Raw genomic sequence first — 18,470 nt, forward strand, 5'->3', positions numbered from 1 at the left:
TTTGAATTTTTGTAATTCTCTACATTTTGTATTTATAGCATTGTCAGCAGTTTCAGCTTCAAACTTAAAGTATACACAAAATTATTATAATACATGTGTGTTTTTTTATTATTTTTTTGTTTTGTTCGTTTTTCTTCATCTTTTTCAGGTTGGTTCTTCTTCGTGGGCGTGTGGCATGATGGGCGTTTGTTCTTCACTCGATTTCTTCGTTATTTACAATAAAAGAGAAGTTTGGATAACAAACAAAAGAGAGAATTGCGCGAAAGCTGAGACAGAGACGGCAATGTGTGTGTGTTCGAGGGAGATAGATGCTGCCGGGGATAGGGGAATCCCCGTGCAGGCGATGGACATGACTGGGATACTGAGTATTATAGCAGGCTTCGTCAGTGGATCAATCATCCGTTTTTTGTGAGGTCGTCAACGTGCTTAATAAATTACAGAAGAGTGGTGTTGGTGGTGGTGCATGTAGTGCTTCAGGTGGTGCATTTTGCAGCTTGTCCTATCACCTTAGTAGTGGGCAACATGCGCGTGGGCGTTGTGGGTGGCATATCCGTAGGCGGGCACGGCGGCATGATGCGCCAGGGATCCGGCGTAGGGAACGGCAGGAGCAGCGGCCACATGGTGGGCAATGGCTGGGGCATAGGCCACCTGGGGAGCAGCATGGGCCACAACGGCGGGAGCGGCATGGGCAACCACGGCGGGAGCAGCATGGTGGACAGTGGGGCCGGTCTTGTGGACCACGGCGTTGAATCCGTTGTGGTCATCGGCGGTGTACTCCACGGTGCGCACCGAACCATCGGGCTCCACCAGGGAGTAGGATCCCTTCACAACATCACCATCACGCACCTCATGCTGGGACTTCACATCTCCGGTGTGGGAGTCAGCCACTCCGTAGTTGTAGTGGTACTTGGGGTAGGCCTGAGGATTGCGAAAAGAGTCCATGAGAAGTGTGCAGATTTGCTCGGATCGGGTGCTAATTTTATGTGCATGCCACACGCCACTCGGCACAGCTGGCTATGCTAATGGAGCTGGCGTGGGAAAATGGCCAAATGTCAGAAGCCACGATGGCCCTGGGCCAGCATCCAAAGAGTTGGCCAGCGGAATGGGTGATTGCCGCCAATTGATGGTGGTGTTAGTTTTAGGGCATATTAAGTATAATTTTATGATTGCCTGTCTATTGGTTGTAATAAATGTGAACATCATGGCCCGGCTAACAGGTCGTATGGGTAATTTTTATAGCCAAGGATTACATGTCGTATAAGTAATTTTTTAGTATTCTTCTTAAATGTTCTTTTTAGTTACTCTATGATCTTAAGAGCCCCTTCCTGAGCTACTTTGGCGGATGGTCAACTTACATGGTAATCGATTCCCTCGTCGTGGTGGCCATGACCGGCATAGATGGCCGGGGCGGCAGCGTAGAGACCAGCACCATGTCCGTGGAGGACTCCGGCGGAGGCGGCGCTCAGGACGGCCAGGCAGATCAGGGACTAAATCACAGAAGTATGGTTTGGTTGAATTATTATATTGCGGATTAGATCACAGGGCACTTTAATGGATGCTGGGCTATCCTGTTCACTCACTTTGAAGAATGCCATTGTGAATGGAGTTGGTTTTTGGGATTTGTTTTGCTTTGCAGACGCGAGTGTGTGCTGAACGTTGAGCTGGATTCAACTGATAACTAGAACCAAGAAGGAAGCCGCTTTTATATACAAGACAACGCCCGAGCGGGCCAGACACGAACCGAGGCACAGAAAGCCGAATGCGAGTCGGTCAGCAGCAGCACAACAAAAATGCCAGGCAAAGCCAAGCTTTGCGGAGCGAAGCCCAAGAAGTTGAAGCCCCCGTAACGCCCCTGCACACCCCTCCCCCACCGGCGATCCACAATTATTTAATGCTTTTCGAAAAACGAGAGTGAAGTTCAGTTCAGTTGGATGTGGAGCGGCTGCTTGGCTTGGTTTGCTGTGGTTTGTCTTTGGAAATTGTCTGATTTGTGAGATAACCTGCGATGTATGTAAATCGAAAAATATGTAATTGTGAAATGGAAGGGAAAACTCAAAACTCAAATTGGATAATGCCTAGTCGACATTCAAGACGCGTTCTATCGGCTAATGCTAGGCAAATATTAACATATCAAATTGGCCATTATTAAGGCATATTAATTATGAAATCATGATCAGAAAAAAGGTTGGCCATCTATATATTTCCATCTCCCATCACGATTTAATTGAAATGGCCTCTCTAAGCCGCAAGCTCCCTCGCAAAAACAATCTTCGGGCACGAATAAAATTAGCCGTAAACACAAATATTTATGAATAAAATAAGACAATGGCTGAAATAAGTTAAAATTGCATTTCGGTGGGCGGAGGTGTTGCGTCCCCTCCCCTCGGCATCCCCTTGGCTATTCTTTGGCATGTTGCAATTTGTTCGCTCGTCTGTTTCGTGGGTTTCCAAGACGATGTTTTCTACGTTCTATGTTTTCTTCTTTTTTTAGTTTGCCTGCAGCGGGCGTCGTCTATCAAATCTTGAAGTCAATGCTATTCTACACTGGAAAAATAACTTAAAAGGATTTTCCGTTTTAAATTAGAAATCAATTTAAAGTATTACCAAAAGAAGAAATTCGATTTATCAAAGATTTCCTTGAAGATTTGACAAGTTTTTAAGCATTTCCCAACTTTCTTCTATCAATTCATGCTTCGATTATTTCTCAGTGCACTAGCTGCTGTTCCTACTGCCACTTTTTTAATTGCCATGTAGGCCGTTTTGCTTATTAAACCAATCTTGCGCAAATGGTAAGGCGAGAGGGGTGCGGAGGTATGGAGAGGGCACCACCCGAAGACGCTGTGGAAGTGGGGCGCACCGTGGCGCCACATCATTATGCCCAAAATATCCGCCATTGCAGCCCCGGCTCATTACCAGGCAAAAAATATGAAAAAATAAGCGTTTTGTTTTGTCATATTTTTGGGGCTGCCTTGCTTTGTTTTATGGCATATTTGCTGGGCTTATACTACGTACTTGCCCTGCTTTGCCTCATTTAATAAATTGTCTCGAATTAGTAAGCTCAGCTCTGACAAAGCCCCTCCTGAGACCCCTCTACGCCTAGCTGGTCATCGCGTACTAAAAAATTGAAGTAATCATCTCAAGGTTAGCACGACACAGCGACGACGAACGGCAAGCGACGTGTAACGGATCACTAACAGCTGTAATCGCAGTGGTAAGATCAGGAGCGTAGACTAAAAGGGGTAAATATTAATCTTCAAAGTCATCTTAAGTGCTCGATTCTAGATGCTGTAAGTGGTAATTTGAATAAATAGAAGCTTATTTGGAATGTCAAGTGTTTTATAACAATGAAAGAAATTCTGGAAGTCTCTATTCTCTTTTCCAAGTAAATATAATTTCTAAGAATTTCCCAACCCCCTTTGTAATCCCACCTCTAGAGACCCAAACTGAATCTCTGAGCTCAGCTTCGGCTGCCTGAAATAGACCACGATCTGATTACGTCCTTTGTTTGCGGAAAATGACGCACCACCACGGCCAATTAATTGAATTTTTGCAGTCGAGACTTTGAAAAAGTAGGTTTAGATTGGATTCGAGCAAAAATGCAATAATTGATTGCCTTTTGATGGAGGATTGAGCCATATTTGGGAAGAGGTAGGGCCAGTGAAGCCATGAGGAATGGTGTAGACTGTTCGATAGAATACCCCCGATACTGACTGGCTATCCAATTTAAAACCAGTTCTCTCCACTTCCTTGATAAGAGGTTTCGTTTCCTAGGCATGCCAAGCCGTTAGTTAAATGTGTGGAAATTCCTTAAACAATCATAAGCCATTCACAACACCAGAACCATGTCTAGTCAAGGCATACGAAACTAGACCCCACAATGACAATTGCAAATTCGTGAATGCGAAACTCTTTGGCCGTGCTGCGCGTTTCCTTTTCGATTTAATTATTCACCCCTTCCGCTAGAGTTCAGTCCGTGGAACAGATCCGCTTCACATGTGCGCAAATGTATATCTTAACAGTTATGAGTCAGGCGAGGAGTTCCAGCAGCCAGTAGCCAGAAGCCGGCGGACCACCCAGACCAAGTAGTCAGCCGGATTCGCAGAATCACAGAATCGCAACGCCCAAGTGGCCCGCAGCAGTTGCAATCTTGGCCCGATCTTGGCTCGTCATGTCAGCGGACCAACATCCAAGATCCGAGATCCGAGTCTCTGGCCACTCGAGTTGAGCGCCCGGCTGAGTGGAGAGCTGCAGATCTGGCCATATTTTTCTAGCTGCGGGTGCATGACGTGAACGGTCGTCGTGATTCCGAGGTGTCGGCTAAAAAGTCAGAGAGCATTTGCTTGAACTACACTGAGCTTATATTATAACTTTTCTCTCTTTCTTAATACATGTTATATGCATAAGATTAACAGGAATCTAAGAACCCGGATCTCTGTGATTTGAATACTTTAAGTTAAGGTTACAACTCTTTTCTCCCAGTGCACTTGGTTAAGCTCAGCTGAAATACCTCAAGTTGATATATATTCAAACAAATTTGTTGTAATTAAAGCAATTTGTGTGCGTTGCCTCAGTTGCACTAGCTGTTGGCCGCTGATTGAGTGGCAAATGTTTGCAGCTTTTCCTCGCATTGTTATTGTTTTTGTCGTGTGAGCGCAATATGCGAAACAAGTTCGTTGCCCAAGTCATTCGTTTGATTTTGAGTCTTGAGTTTCGTTCTGTCAGCTGCCTTGCGCAATGAATGGCCGATGGTTGTGAGTTCACAAGTCAACAGCGAGTGCAGAACGTAGGTTATAATTTAAATTAATTATGCAAAACCGTATTGCAATTAACATATTGAACTAAACCCAAACGACTCATGGCAATTAACATTTACTCATGATTTGCTTTGATCATTTTCGACCAGCGGCTACTACTTCGCTTTTGTGGTAAGAAACCGCAGAAAAGAGGGGGCAATAACTAAATAATAATAAAAAAGAAACAATACCAACTGCAGTAATTGAACAAACTGGTGACCTTGACCAAACGCCGAATGGAATTCACGGAATATCAAACTGCAATCAATAAACAAAAGAGTCCAGCTGCCAGGTAGAAATGTTAGGAAAGACGTAATTGATTAATGAAATCATGGGGGCACATTATGCTTGTCATACACAGTTCAAATCTGATAATAATGCGAAGAAAATGTGTTTTTTCCTTCCCTGAAAAGGTAAAGTGCACCCACCAAATGATACCAAGGTCAAAGCAACTTGGACTTCAATTTAATCGTATCTGATGGCTGTAGCTCTAAGCTTTTCCCCTACCATTTGTAATTTTTGTAAACGCTCTCAGATCTGGGATCTGGGCTTCAGATTTCTGACAGCTTAATGCCAAAACTTTCGGTGGGCGTTTGGCTTATCAGCCGTCCAATTACAAATGTGAGGGGGAGAGGCCAGTAAACAGACAACAGCTTAATCCGTGCAATTATGTCGCTCGAAATTTACATAGATCGCTGGCATTGTTCCGCCAGCAGATCGACCTTCAGGCAGTGGCCCAGACCGGGCTTAGAATGGACCTCCCCCCACCAATGGCAATTTGCCATGACCAGGCCGAAAAGCGGGACCCAATCCTCGGTCGAATTCGGTCTGCATTCAGTTCGCTTTTCGCAATGCATTCACTGCAGTCCATAGTTGGGCGACTAGGCGGCTAGGCGACTGGGCCACAAAGGGGGCGTGGCGCTTTACAAAATTTCCGCTCTGGGTTTCTCGTATCGAATTGGTTTCTATATGGTTTTGTAATTGTCTGGCCATTGTCATTTTTGCTGTTGAAATTTGTGGCTCAGTTCGCTGATTTATTGGCTCTCGATAAAGTGCATTGTTCGGGTGCCCTGGCATGGCCAATGCTTATCGCATTGTGTGCCATATCCGGCTTAGAATTGTTCCTACAATTCGCGATATTTTATAGATATATATTTCATACCTCGCCCTGTTGCAACAATCGAGAGTGGCAAACCACAACAGAGATGTCTCAAAGCCCCAATCTGCCGCATCTTATGATCCATGCGCCCCCATCTCTCGTTTGGGTTAACCGCAGCGCAATTGTTGGCAATCGCTTCTTGCACAACTGCGACGTGTGGCTGCCCTGTAATCAAAGATTGAACTCGGTTTACATGCAACTCCCTTGGAGCCCCTTTTATCTTTCTGCGTTGCGTGGGTGTCGACGCCTTGTATCTATCGCCCAAAACATGACAGTCCAGTTTTTGCAAATACCCTGGAGGTGATCTACGGGCTGGAGGTGGTCTCTGGTCCACCAACAGGCTTGCCTGTTTCTTCAACAATGAAAGATCTAGAATAACCTTAAGAATGAAAGAAGGAAACCTCTAGAACAATGATATAGGATTGCCAAGTCAGTCTGTTGAAATATCAGAAGAAAACAATGCCATTAACTTTTATTGCCATGTTTTTAGCTTGCAAATTTACTATAATTTCCTGCAACAATTTGTAGCTCCCTGAGTGCAGCAGCCAGGGCAAATTGTTGCCCAAGTCTTTTGTTTAGTTTTGCATTACAAATATTTTGCCACTTGCCCGGGCGAGTCATAACCACTCGGCGCTTATGGACCAGAGCTAGTAACGGATTAACCATTGTAATGTAGTTCAAACAGCGCATTCACCCATTAACCCGCAATTGCCGGCGGACATAGCTTTTCCCCTTTTCCACTCAGTTTTCCATTTCAACTGGACACACCCAGAGCCGAACGACATGCGGAAGATCTATCATATTTGGGCTAAGGAATGGACCAAGCTGACCATTTTGTCCAGCCGGAGCAGGGACAGCGGTGGTGGGTGAATGTAGCCCGAAATTCGTGAGGTTTTACTATGCACAGTTTGGAGTTGCTTGGAGATTGCTGGTTGAGGATTATTTATTTTTAAATATTTTAATGATTTTTTTTATACGAAGTCGTAGGCCAACACCCTCGCGACAATTGGCCCCCGCCCGCCGAGGATTATGTAAGGCGGTTTCTGTTCTCTCTCTCTGTCTCTCTGTGCGGCAAAACGCTTTCGAAAGTTGCAGCTGTTGGATGCAGGCCGCAACTGAGACAGTTGAGTCGGTTACTCGGTTACTCGGCTAGCTCCACATGACACAATTTGTTAACTAGATTATTATGTAACCTAACTCTCTCCCTGTTCCCCTTTCGGTGTCTAATCAAACAACATGCAAGCAGCCGCCTTGCTGCATATGCAAAAATAACAATTAGCCATCATTTTGATGCCGGCAACGAGGCGAAACAAATCCCAAGACTCCAGTTCACGCCACTCCAATCCACTTCGGTTGCAGACAGGCCGAGATGATAATTAAATCTCTTGCGTTGATGGGTTGCCAGGCCAAATTGAGTTGACATCTTGTATGAGTCGAACATGGCTAATTGATGGCCATTCGCCGGGATTAAAGTTGGAAGTGTCCGTAGAAAGAGTCTGACCAAAACCTCATTAGAAGCAAATGCGGAAGCTGTACCGAAGTTATGCCGAAAAAACCCTAATTTATATTGCTTTTTTCCTCTCCTAATAGATCATTAATTATATGAAAAACAAAAGCCACGCAACACACCTCGAATGCTATTTCAATTTCGTGCAGACACACATCATAAATAAACATATAGACAAAATCTTGACCAAAGTGATCGACGGTTCTTAACTCATAATCTCAGCTCACTTTCGGTTTCGATATTAAAAGGCAATTCATTTTTTCCGCCACACCGCCTGTTGATTGTGTGAGAAACGCTGCAACTCCCATTCGCGGATGATGATTAATGGAGCCCCGCCGATCCGAGTGTGCCCCCATCTGGGATGGTCTCTCTAATGGCCCACAATTGTGGCAATCGCTGTAATTAGCCATCGGCTATGGGCTGTGTTTGTATTTCTGCCTTAATTGTGTCACTTTTGCAACGGCCCGCCTCGCAAATAGTTCATTTGCACAACGATGGCGAATTTGTGTCAAGTTCAGAGCCGCTGAAGCAGCGATTTAAATTTCCACGTCTCATGAGGAAACTCGCTTTAGCCGGCTTTCAATTTCTGCAAATTTATGGGTTTTTTATGGATTTTCCATGTAGCTGCTTGGCCAGCCAGGTTGACATTAAGGCCAAACGAGTTGTGCGTTTACGCACGATTCTGCCACAAATGAATGAATGAAAACTGTGGCCGGCAACTCATTGATTTGGTCACATATATGTGGCACGTGCTGCTCAGACAGAGTGTCTGACAGACACGCAGTCTAGGGAAATACTGAGCAGTGTGTCAATGAATAAATATGTATTTGAATTCAAACTATTAATGGTTTTTTAATTTAATATCGTATCTTAATATCGTTTTAGTGTAAAATGACCATCCATTCTGACGAACGGAAGCTTCTATAAAAGAAAGAAGGAAGATTACCACAGAGAAGGGTTCAAGTTAAGGGTGCAGCCTTGATTTTCGCTAATTATTAAAACATGGATACAATTTTTATAATACCAATAAATCGAATTATAATGCAATTAATCGATAGTTTCATATATTTCTCTTAAAATATTCGTTCCAAAAGTATGAGCTCCAGATGTTTCGTGTTATCAGAAGATTAGGGGTCACTGATAAACTCTTCCGACCGCATGTGTTTTAGCTTTTTAAAAAAATAAGAACTGTTCCCGACAGACTCTTGGAGAATACTGAAAAGGTATGGATATATATGAAGATTGAACGCAAATTGGGTAATTTTTATTATTATTAGTGGATTCTTTAGTCTGCAACTTAATTGGAATTTCATAATCAAAACTTGCTAAGGCATATGCTGGAGAATCAGAAGGGTCATTCTGGCTTGGAAGACGTCAGCCTTTGCAGTGAAGATGAGAACACTTTTCAGGCCTCTTTGGAAAATATCAATATCGTAAGTAAGAAGAAGGAACACAAAGGTCGGTAGTCAAGGTCAGATAAGAAAAACGCTCCGATAAATCACTGGCTCCTAAACATCAGAAGTGCTGTACAGTATTATTTCAATTTCTCTATCCAGACTCCATCCGATAAACGCAATAAAAATATAAAATAAGAAATGTATGTTATACTAATATTCTGGTAATCTTTTAGAACGGGGATAGTTCCAACGGCGACAATGATGACACCCTTGCTGAGGTAAGCCGGATGAATTCTTTAAGAAACCCATTCATTGTAAAGATAATTCCCTTCAGAGCTTTCCAGACGAGGCAGACCCGGCAGTCAATATCGCCACACGCGAACGATTCTATAGGATGGTGTACCAGTCCAAGCCAGCGTGCATTTGGAACACTGATAGGGAGCTGCTGCACCGGGAGCATAACATCACCAATCGGATTGAATGGCGGAGCGGCCACAACTCGGAACAGAGCTTTATCCAAAGATACTATGGGTCAGCACTAGTAGTAACACAGTTGACTCTAACGAAGACGCTGAACAGCTGTCGGGTTGCCCACATGAACTTCAACCGTGACGGAAACTTGATCTGCTCCGTCACCGGTGGCAATAACATTGTCGTCTGGGATTGGGCTAATAATAAGAAAGTGCACCGATTTCGTCCGGGTCATGGGAATGACATCTTGGGTGCTAAGTTTATCGAAAGCGGCGGAAGACTGGACATCGTCTCCGCCAGCGAAGATGGTCAGGTGTTTCGGACCATTATTCCGCCCTCTGGAGGAGCCATCACTGCCATGCGCCTCTACAACCATAGTAATATTCTAACCTACCCCAAACCAAAGATCGTACTAGTGCCGCACAGTCAATCCGAGATTATGAGTGCGGGAAGGGATGGATGGGTTAAGCTCTTTGATACCCGCCTCAACAGCGGAGCCACCGCAATGCTCCAGTGCATCGGACATGACCGCAGAAGGATACCCCTTGTCACCATCGCACATCACCCATTAGCTCCGGAATTCTGCGTAGGCGGGGATGATGATAGGCTACGAGTTTTCGACAAGCGAAAGTCGACGGAGTCTGTTCATGAAATAGTTCCCGGCAATTTTAGTAATGTAAGTATGATACATCCTCCAAGGCAGCCATTCCGATCTCTAGTTTCTTCTTGGGTGCAGATCGCGGACATCACTGACGTCAGATACAACCACAGTGGAAGCGAGGTTCTGGCCTGTTTCAGATTTGCTGGCGTCTACTTATTTGACAGCCGGAACTACAAGGCAGGAGAGTATCTAAATTGGTTCAAAGGGCGATAGTAAGTTCAGTCTGCATCCTTAACTTCCTCTTTTAACTCTTCCGAACTCCAACGACAGTTACTCGGCAAACTTCTTTGGTCCACGATCAGAGTTCATTATCACCGGTGACTTTGACAGTATAATTTTCTGGGAGAAGAAGACGGAGGCCATCATTGGCAAGCAGATCAAGAAGGCCGGGCGGATCTTGTGCCTGGAGGCACACCCCTGGTATCCAGTGCTGGCCACAGCTGGCGAGAATTCGCCAGGCATCCACTTCTGGTTTCCGAACGGCTTTAACCTTGACGACCAAAACGCGAACTAAAAGCAATATCGAAATACAATTTTTTCCATTTATAGGAAGTTTTAGGTTACTATTTTAATCTAATATAATTATTTAATTATTTATTATTTTTTCTTTAAAACCCCATTGGTTTCGGTTTTCTTTAGGCGTTTTGAGTGGCAAACGGTAGCCCGTTCCCCGAAAGACTTAATGGCTTCATTATATTAGGGAATCCGGCTACATAAATTACACATTTTGCTCGGGGCATTCACATGCCCGAGCTGCTGCGACCAGAGCCACTTCATCATCGTCCAAAGTGTGGCCTTGTCAATGCCGTTTCGGAGGAATAATAATAAAACCCGCGCATATCTGGTGCAGCAGCCAGTAAACAATTGCGATTGTTTTGCAGTTGCAACTTCAACTTCAGTTGCAGCCACAATTTTCTCACACGATTGAGTCAGTTTCGGATTGAGTTTCGGAGTATGGAGTTTTATGGTTCGGCGTGTGAGAAATGCCACGATCCCCACCCATCCACTTGAACCCAGGCAATTAATGTTACGATTTCAATTTTTGGTTGGTTCTGAAGTATCCAACTCTTTCGCCGACGTGTAGGTGGTGGCGTGGTTTTGAAAGTCCAATTAACACGAGACTTAAACAACTGAATTAACTTAATTAAGTGCCTATTTGGTTTACTTTTACTTTCGTCAGATCTGCTTCTCTGCTCTGCTGATCAATTAGCCTGACCCTGAAATTGTTTCGGACTCGTAAAACGCTTAACAGTTTAGTGCTTAATTACCTCAGATTTCCCGACGGGGAGCTCCAAGTTTATGGTAAATTAATGTGAGGGCCAAGGAAAACACCAAAGATCTAAGCAGGTTAAGATTAATGGTGTAGGAAAACCTATTAAAATGATTCCAAAATTGCATTTATGCATGGACATTATCAATATTTGCTAGTGCTTATTATTGGATTGTATTAAAATGATTTGAAAATTTCGTTAAATTAACCAAAATTGGAAGTATTATGGTCAAATAGATTACTGATCTTTAATCTCTTGAAATTCCACTTTGATTAGTTGAAAAAGTCATCATCTGCCACTCCGAAATCTGTCACTCAATTCTCGCTTAGCTTTGTGGGAAGTTCTCAAAAAAGAAACTATATAGATACACGCCAACTACCGATTAGCTGAGATTTTATATTGAAATGTTGGATTCATAATTCTCGAGATCAGCAGACACGAGCAATTTGTCGAGAGATTGTAGCTCGTTTAATTACAATAGAATTTGCATTCGACTAGAACAACAGTCAGTATGTGCTGAAGATATAGCTATATACATATAGATACACATATATATAGTTATGGCTGGGCATGAATCACTTGAAAGCGAATGCCGAATGCTCGGTAATTGCGAATAAATCGAAATGCATTTCGTGTAAACGTGTTAAAGAGCATAGACTAAATGTGAGGCACAGCCGAAGGTCGCGAGTGGTCAGCTACGTCAGCGGAGCAAATCCATTGAAATTGAAATTGAAATTGTAATAGTAGAATAGTAGTAACAACTGCGGATTTAGATTTTATTCAGATTTTCCCACAGCCAGCGATCGCGTTTGGGCGTTTACTACTGCCAGTTGGCTTCGCTCGATGCCTTTTAATGGCCAACGGCGCCACCGTGACATTAAGTGGCCAACTATAAACGCGATCGACTTTAATATTTCATATCCTGCAGACACTTCAGTTTGGTTCCGTACTGCTGCTCTACACCCACAAGAATCGGATTTTGGCTCGGCTTCTGACTTTTCAACAAATTGCAGTGGCACTTGGCCTTTGCAACTGCGACCTGGAGGTCAGACAATCCGTAAACACATGTTGGTTTGGCAATATGATTTTATCCGGTCTTAAAACGAGTTTTGTTTGTGCTGAAAAACTCATTCTTAATATCTTAACACTTTCTCAGAAGTATATTAAGATGTATCTCTATTCTCACGACTGTCCAGATACTGAACTACAAAGTCAATATGTAAATCAATATGTAATTAGCGTCAAACGGGGCGAGCCACTAAAAACAATTAAGTGTTGCAAATAATAGTAATGACACACTTTAATTAACTTTTTATCGTGCTTTGTGGTTGGCTCAAATTGACAATAAAAATCTGGTGGATCAATTAACTAAGAAGTCGATACCAATCAAAGTCTGCTTAAAAAGAGAAATCAAATCAAGTTACTAATAACCTAAGAAAACATTATATGGATATAAAAAAACAAATCAAAATTAAGGTTAAATGCTAAATGAAATATCTGTAACACCCAAAGTTGGTCGTCTTTGTATAAAATATAACGAATAATAAGCTAAGCCTAAAAGCTGGCTTTAGATTTTACCAAGCAAGCTTTAAAGTCCAAAAAGTCTTTGAATACCTTGAGGAGCTTAAAGATTTGTAAATCAGAAACTAACCCAAGTCACATACTAGCAAAAAGCATTTAGTGGACCACCTTCGGGTCCTTGAATACCATAATTATATAACATTTATTCAGGAAACTTGGCCACATATCATTCATGTGTGTTGTTCGGTTTGTTTTCAATAAATATTCTTTGTAATAAGTAATGCTTGGCTTAATATCTAACAACATTGTGTTGGTTATTACTATTTAATGTATTTCGAATACAACAAGAATCATAGATAATATTTATATTAACAACTAATATGGAAATACTTCAGTGTATGCATGGGTGTGTGTGTGTGTGTTGATTTGCAGAGAGCAGGGAGTCAGATGTGTGTGGGCGTGTTTAGGTCGAGAAATATTTTATAAATACAATGTAATCATAGTTTCTAATTAAATTCTGTAACTAAAATTAGAACAGTAGACAATACTTGGCATTTGAACGTTAATCCAACAGTTTGTGACAATGCAAATTCTTGGTTTCCTTTAGAGGATTTATTTGACTTGGACTTTGGTTTGTCTTGCTTTGCGGATTTCTAGCTTTAGTTCCCTTCAGTAGGGCTGGAAGCCGGCATTGCGTTTGCGTCCCATGTTGCAGATCTTGAAGTGGCAAGGCGACATATCTAAGGGGTTTGGAACACAAATGGTTAATCAACTTCCCTAGGCTATGGGTTCCAATTCATGCAACACTTACATTGTTTACGAACTAATTTTGGGAATCGGAAATAAAACACATGAAAATAAATCAAATCAAAAGCATAAATTAGTCAAACATGCCACATTTAAGGATTATTTCAATTTGTTATGGGATTTTGTTCAGGGTGTTCATGTAAGATCAACCCTTTTTCCCTACTCAAATAACTATTACTTTTCAGTACTCACATTGAACATTCTTCTTGGTGTTGTGGTCCTTGAGCGAATGTCCAGGCACCACCTTCTTACTGGGCATATTGGTCAGATCGGTCACGACATTATAGCGTAGCTCATCGCCGCCACCATTATCTCCTAGCTTGTGGAGTCGGGCCAGCAAACGGGTGTTGGGCGCCTCTGGCTCATCGCTCTCCTGGGTAACTCCAAAGTCATCATAGTCGGCGGTCAGAAGGAGATCCCTCAGCGATGGCCATTTCCTGGCAAAGGTTGGCAACCGCTGTTGTTTCTGTTCTTGCTGCTGTTGTTGATACTTCTGGAAGCCAAAAGTAGTACCAAATCAAAGATTAGTTTTCTGCGATTAAGGTGAGGTGTGAGGTGACCTGTTCTTACCAACTGCTCGCCATAATAGTTGTTGTCCTCATTTCCGCCTCCTAGAAGCTCACTGAACAACAACTGCGTGTTGCGGGCTGGCCGAGGCAAGGCATTTCCCGGTCCAATTGCAATTGACAGGAGAACAATGACAATGGCCCAGTGGACAGTGGAGCAACCACATGAGGTGGGCGACGACAGGGCTGACATCCTCAACTGCGGAATTCAAAATCAATTGGGGTGTTACATACTTGGCTTGAGAAGGTATTTTTAGAGCCTTAAACTTAAATTTATAAATAAGGAGAGACTTAAATAATTAAAAATAAAATAAATGTTCCTATTCAAAATGAAAATTGAATTAAAAAACAGAAAGTGCTTAAAGTGTAAACAAAAATTTGACTAGAATAATTAGGCTGGATCCCTAGACCATCCCCGAAACACATGACCCAGCCACCCTCTTTCCTAGGGTACCCCATCTCCAGGAGCTGCCAGGACCCTCCAATGCTTACGCAAAGGGTTTCCTATTACAAACAACACAAGTTGGCAAAAACAAAATGAACGGCGGCAGGCTGAGTAAAAATATGCGGGAATGTTTCCAGGGGTTGCGGCCCACTCGAGGTGTTGGGTACTTCAAATAAGTCACGTTGCAGTTGGCCAACAAGTTCTCGGCCTGCTCAATGGAATCAGGGCCGTGTTCCAGTTAAAAGTTTTGGCTTTCTTAATGTTTCGCCGCTTGTTCTAAATACAGCCGAGGGCTTCTTTGATGGGAGCTCACGGATTCAGGTCACATTGCAATATCATCACTTGATATGCTGCGGACACGGGTCATCAGCTGGGGCGCAGGGGGATGGGGATGGGGATGCCTCTCGTAATTGACATTTATGAAATATTAATGGCTAATTAAGCTCAAGCTTTGACGTCGGGAGTGACCGGAATGCTAAAGGTGAGCGGCGAGCTCATTATCAAATAAGGAGTGGGATGACTTTTAAAAATTACAAGTCATTTGGGGTGGTTAGTAAACGAAGGAGTGAGTGGGCTAACAAATGGTCAGAAGGCTAATAAGTTAAACTAATAGATTGTGGTATATTATCTCTTTCCCTGCATTTCTTTCTTTGTTTTTCTTACTTGGCAACATAATTTCCATTTTTACGTTTTATTATCAAAAATGAACGAACTTTTTGTTGCTGCCGACTGATTCCAATTTTCTTGTATTTTTTCTACCTTTTGAGAGCAAGTGCAAGCGATAAGCGGCTTTTTCATCTCGATCAGTAATTTATGTCGCAGAGTAATCGCGCCAAACGCATTTTAATAGCCTAATAAAACAAAAACAAAAAAAAAAAAGAAAAATACTTGCCCCTAGAGCTGATAATACACTGGTGTCGTGGCTAATTTGCGATCCCCAGTCAAGAGTCATCTCTATTTTGGTTTTTGAGTCAAGGCCTCGCGCGTACAGATTCCGTTGAACCCAGGGGAGGGGCTTTTCCCCCATAAACATAGTGCCAAACTACTATATCGAAGTCAGCACCTGTCGAATTTATTTGACAGTTTCCCATGACTATGCACGGGTTATTAAAAAATGAAACTGAACGGTGTCCGATAAGCGATAAGGTGATTGTCATCTATAGCAAAATAGGCCTCACTAAATTGCTAATTATGATGGGAAGGAATATGTACAGCTATGTTCATAATAATGGTGATATGTCATTGTTTTTTAAACTGCTTTTCTTTCCTTAACTGATGTCATATTACTAGTGGAAGATATATGCACTATCTAGTGCCTGATTACTGGCACAATATAATCTAGAACTTCCAGAACCTCTTCTAAGATAGATAAGTAACAATACAAGTATTTCGTGCGCAAGTGAAAGCCTAATCTATGCTCGTAAATACCAAAATATTCAAAAGAAACATTTTTAAACACAAACTAGGCTGGGGGTCTCAACTTCTGTGACCCAAATCGTATCAATAACATGGAATATATAATAATAAAATCGTTGGGCTACGTTCTTTTATTTGCCCGCCATTAAGTGCGTCATCGGGAGCGTCATAAAATATCGGACCACAAGCAACGTGGAGAGCTAGGAGCTCGTTCTTATCAAGAACAATAAGTTCAAATCTACTGACACGCCCTCTTTTTCTTAGCTCCTCGTGCTGTGTAAACAAAACTAATCTCTATCTAAATCTAAGTTGGAATCCCCCTCCTCCGATCTAAAAAAAACTACGCAATACCTTCCGATTCACGAGACTTTATTTCCATTCAAAAACCTTTCGAGTTCGCCTTTCCTTTGCGGCCCTGATAAGACGGCTACAATTATTTTTTATGAGTGCGGGATTATAATTAAATTCGAAAATCCCGCAATGACAGTTCTGAAAAACGCTGCTGATAATCTATATATAAATATAAATATGTATAAGTCTTTATTATCAATGAGGCAAAAGCGATTTTCTTGGCGCCATTCAGCTGACCCTTGAATGGAATTTAATGATTCGATTTAAGGCGATTTAATTATTCTAGAAAATGGCAATTAAATCGCAATCCTTACTATAAATAGATCGAGGTTAAGTTTACTTAAGTCTACGTAAACTCTCGTCTTTATAAGCCTTAATAAAATTTTTAAATTGATCTTTTTTATTCACTAAATGACTTACCTTTTCCAAATTAAATTCGATTATTAAAAAGTTTTACGGATTTTTCAAGTTCTTGGCACTTGATCTAAAAGCCAGTTATTTCCGGTTAACACTTTCCACTTTAACTGTACTTTTTTACTGTAACTGTACTTTTTTACTGAATTTTCGAAAGAATATATTTCACATTCGTTCAGCTTTAGTCCAACTATAGCACTTGGTATTCTCAACAGATTACTGAGTCAGCTTTGTATTATAATTTTTGCTCCGCCTGGCGAATCTTAACCGTTAGCTGTGACAATGCAGAATAAACGCAAATCCGATGGGAGCATTTGTTTATATAGGCGCTCGAAGACCGACGCCGCAAAAAGGGTAATTCAACAGGTACAAATAAACAACCGACGACTTTTCCACTTCGGAGGTGACAGAAGTCAAATGTTCGTGTGGGCGGTTTGGGGAGGTGGTTTTCCGCCTACCCGGGGTCAGGTTTTCGGGGGCTTGGAATGGGGTACGGCTGCTCGAGTACTTGAAAACTTTTTGTAATTTTATTTCAGCGCTGCTAATTTGGTAACAATCTCGGATTTGGGCACTCGGAGTTCTCGGATTCTTACTAGACGCGTTCTGGTTAGTCGACGAACTAACCCAACGGATCCCACCAGAACCGACTCAAGTCGGTTGGAGCCTTCGGCTCCGGTCTTCGTGCGTTTGTCGTGCCACGCTTTTGACAAATCGACCGATAAAGCCAAGATTTATGATCAGTGTGCCATATAGTTAGTGGGGGCTGCGCTACAGCACGGGGATGGGTCATATAGGTGCGCTTATGTCAGCAAATTAAATCACTTGAATTATGTACCGATCTGATCTTTGATCCGAAAATACTTTACTATCTAGGGGTTTACTACCTCGCCTGGTTCATTGACTCAGGGCGTTACTTTTTCAAGGTGATTTAGGCAAGGTTTTAAATAATCTAAGTATTTATAATAATACTAGGGTTCGATTTATACAAACTTTTACTGTAGGTTATTAAACTCGTCATGATTTGGCTAGAATATTTTAAAAGTTAATTGGGTCAATGTCGATTTGCATATTTCAAACAGCGGATGCTGAAATCCCCAACGAGTATTGCAAACTCATGGAATTCAAGCGGAAAATCACATGATCCGCGTTCCTTACACATTCTGGGTACCTGTAAATAGAAGAACCCCTTGTAGGGCAGACTGACACAATTCTGAATAAGATATATTTCTTAATGAGATATCAACTAGAATTTTTGGGCAAACAAGGCGGATAAAAATAAATTCGCAGTTACCAGAGTTCATATAAAAATAGCACGGAAATTTACACATGTCCATCTCAAAGATAAGCAGTCCGATCTTATCTTTTATGCTTATTAACACGGCAAATCTGGTTTCTAAAAAAGAAGAAAAATGACGCAATATCAGCCCGGGATTAAGTCACTCAGAAACCTAAATGAATTGGGGGTGTCGTGGCACAGAAATCTTTGGATTTAAATTTCTACGTATTAGATTATAATTCGCCTATATAGAATCTCCCCCAAGTTATTTCCTAATTTTAATGCGTCTTGGACGAAGTCCCAGTAGACAGTAATTAATTCGTCTAGTCTATATTTAGAATATTCAGACTTTGAAAACCTCTTGTCGGAAACGAGAATATCGGAAGGTACCATCCTTATCTTGGTGCCCACGCTC

At 42.1% G+C, this 18,470-nt stretch overlaps 3 protein-coding genes across 3 annotated transcripts; 1 reads left to right on the forward strand and 2 right to left on the reverse strand.

The window, feature by feature from the left end:
- On the reverse strand, positions 1 to 1,667 carry LOC108114080 (cuticle protein 7). The gene is made up of 3 exons (XM_017224838.2): positions 1,581 to 1,667; positions 1,356 to 1,487; positions 1 to 918 (listed from the first exon to the last, which is right to left on the reverse strand). The coding sequence occupies exons 1-3, from the start codon at positions 1,593 to 1,595 to the stop codon at positions 508 to 510; spliced, it is 558 nt and encodes a 185-aa protein (XP_017080327.1). The 5' UTR covers positions 1,596 to 1,667; the 3' UTR covers positions 1 to 507.
- Positions 1,668 to 8,793: 7,126 nt separating this feature from the next.
- Positions 8,794 to 10,502, forward strand: LOC108113592 (DDB1- and CUL4-associated factor 8-like). Its single transcript, XM_017224243.1, has 5 exons — positions 8,794 to 8,892; positions 9,090 to 9,134; positions 9,191 to 10,003; positions 10,064 to 10,200; positions 10,259 to 10,502. Exons 1-5 carry the CDS (start codon positions 8,794 to 8,796, stop codon positions 10,500 to 10,502), a joined length of 1,338 nt encoding a protein of 445 aa, XP_017079732.1.
- A 2,461-nt stretch (positions 10,503 to 12,963) lies between these two features.
- Positions 12,964 to 16,878, reverse strand: LOC108113633. Its single transcript, XM_017224304.1, has 5 exons — positions 16,786 to 16,878; positions 14,158 to 14,352; positions 13,780 to 14,080; positions 13,592 to 13,603; positions 12,964 to 13,520 (listed from the first exon to the last, which is right to left on the reverse strand). The coding sequence occupies exons 2-5, from the start codon at positions 14,344 to 14,346 to the stop codon at positions 13,450 to 13,452; spliced, it is 573 nt and encodes a 190-aa protein (XP_017079793.1). The 5' UTR covers positions 14,347 to 14,352; positions 16,786 to 16,878; the 3' UTR covers positions 12,964 to 13,449.
- Positions 16,879 to 18,470: the final 1,592 nt, after the last annotated feature.

Source organism: Drosophila eugracilis, unplaced genomic scaffold (assembly GCF_018153835.1).
Source record: "Drosophila eugracilis isolate 14026-0451.02 unplaced genomic scaffold, ASM1815383v1 contig_2088, whole genome shotgun sequence".
Classification (NCBI taxonomy): domain Eukaryota; kingdom Metazoa; phylum Arthropoda; class Insecta; order Diptera; family Drosophilidae; genus Drosophila; species Drosophila eugracilis.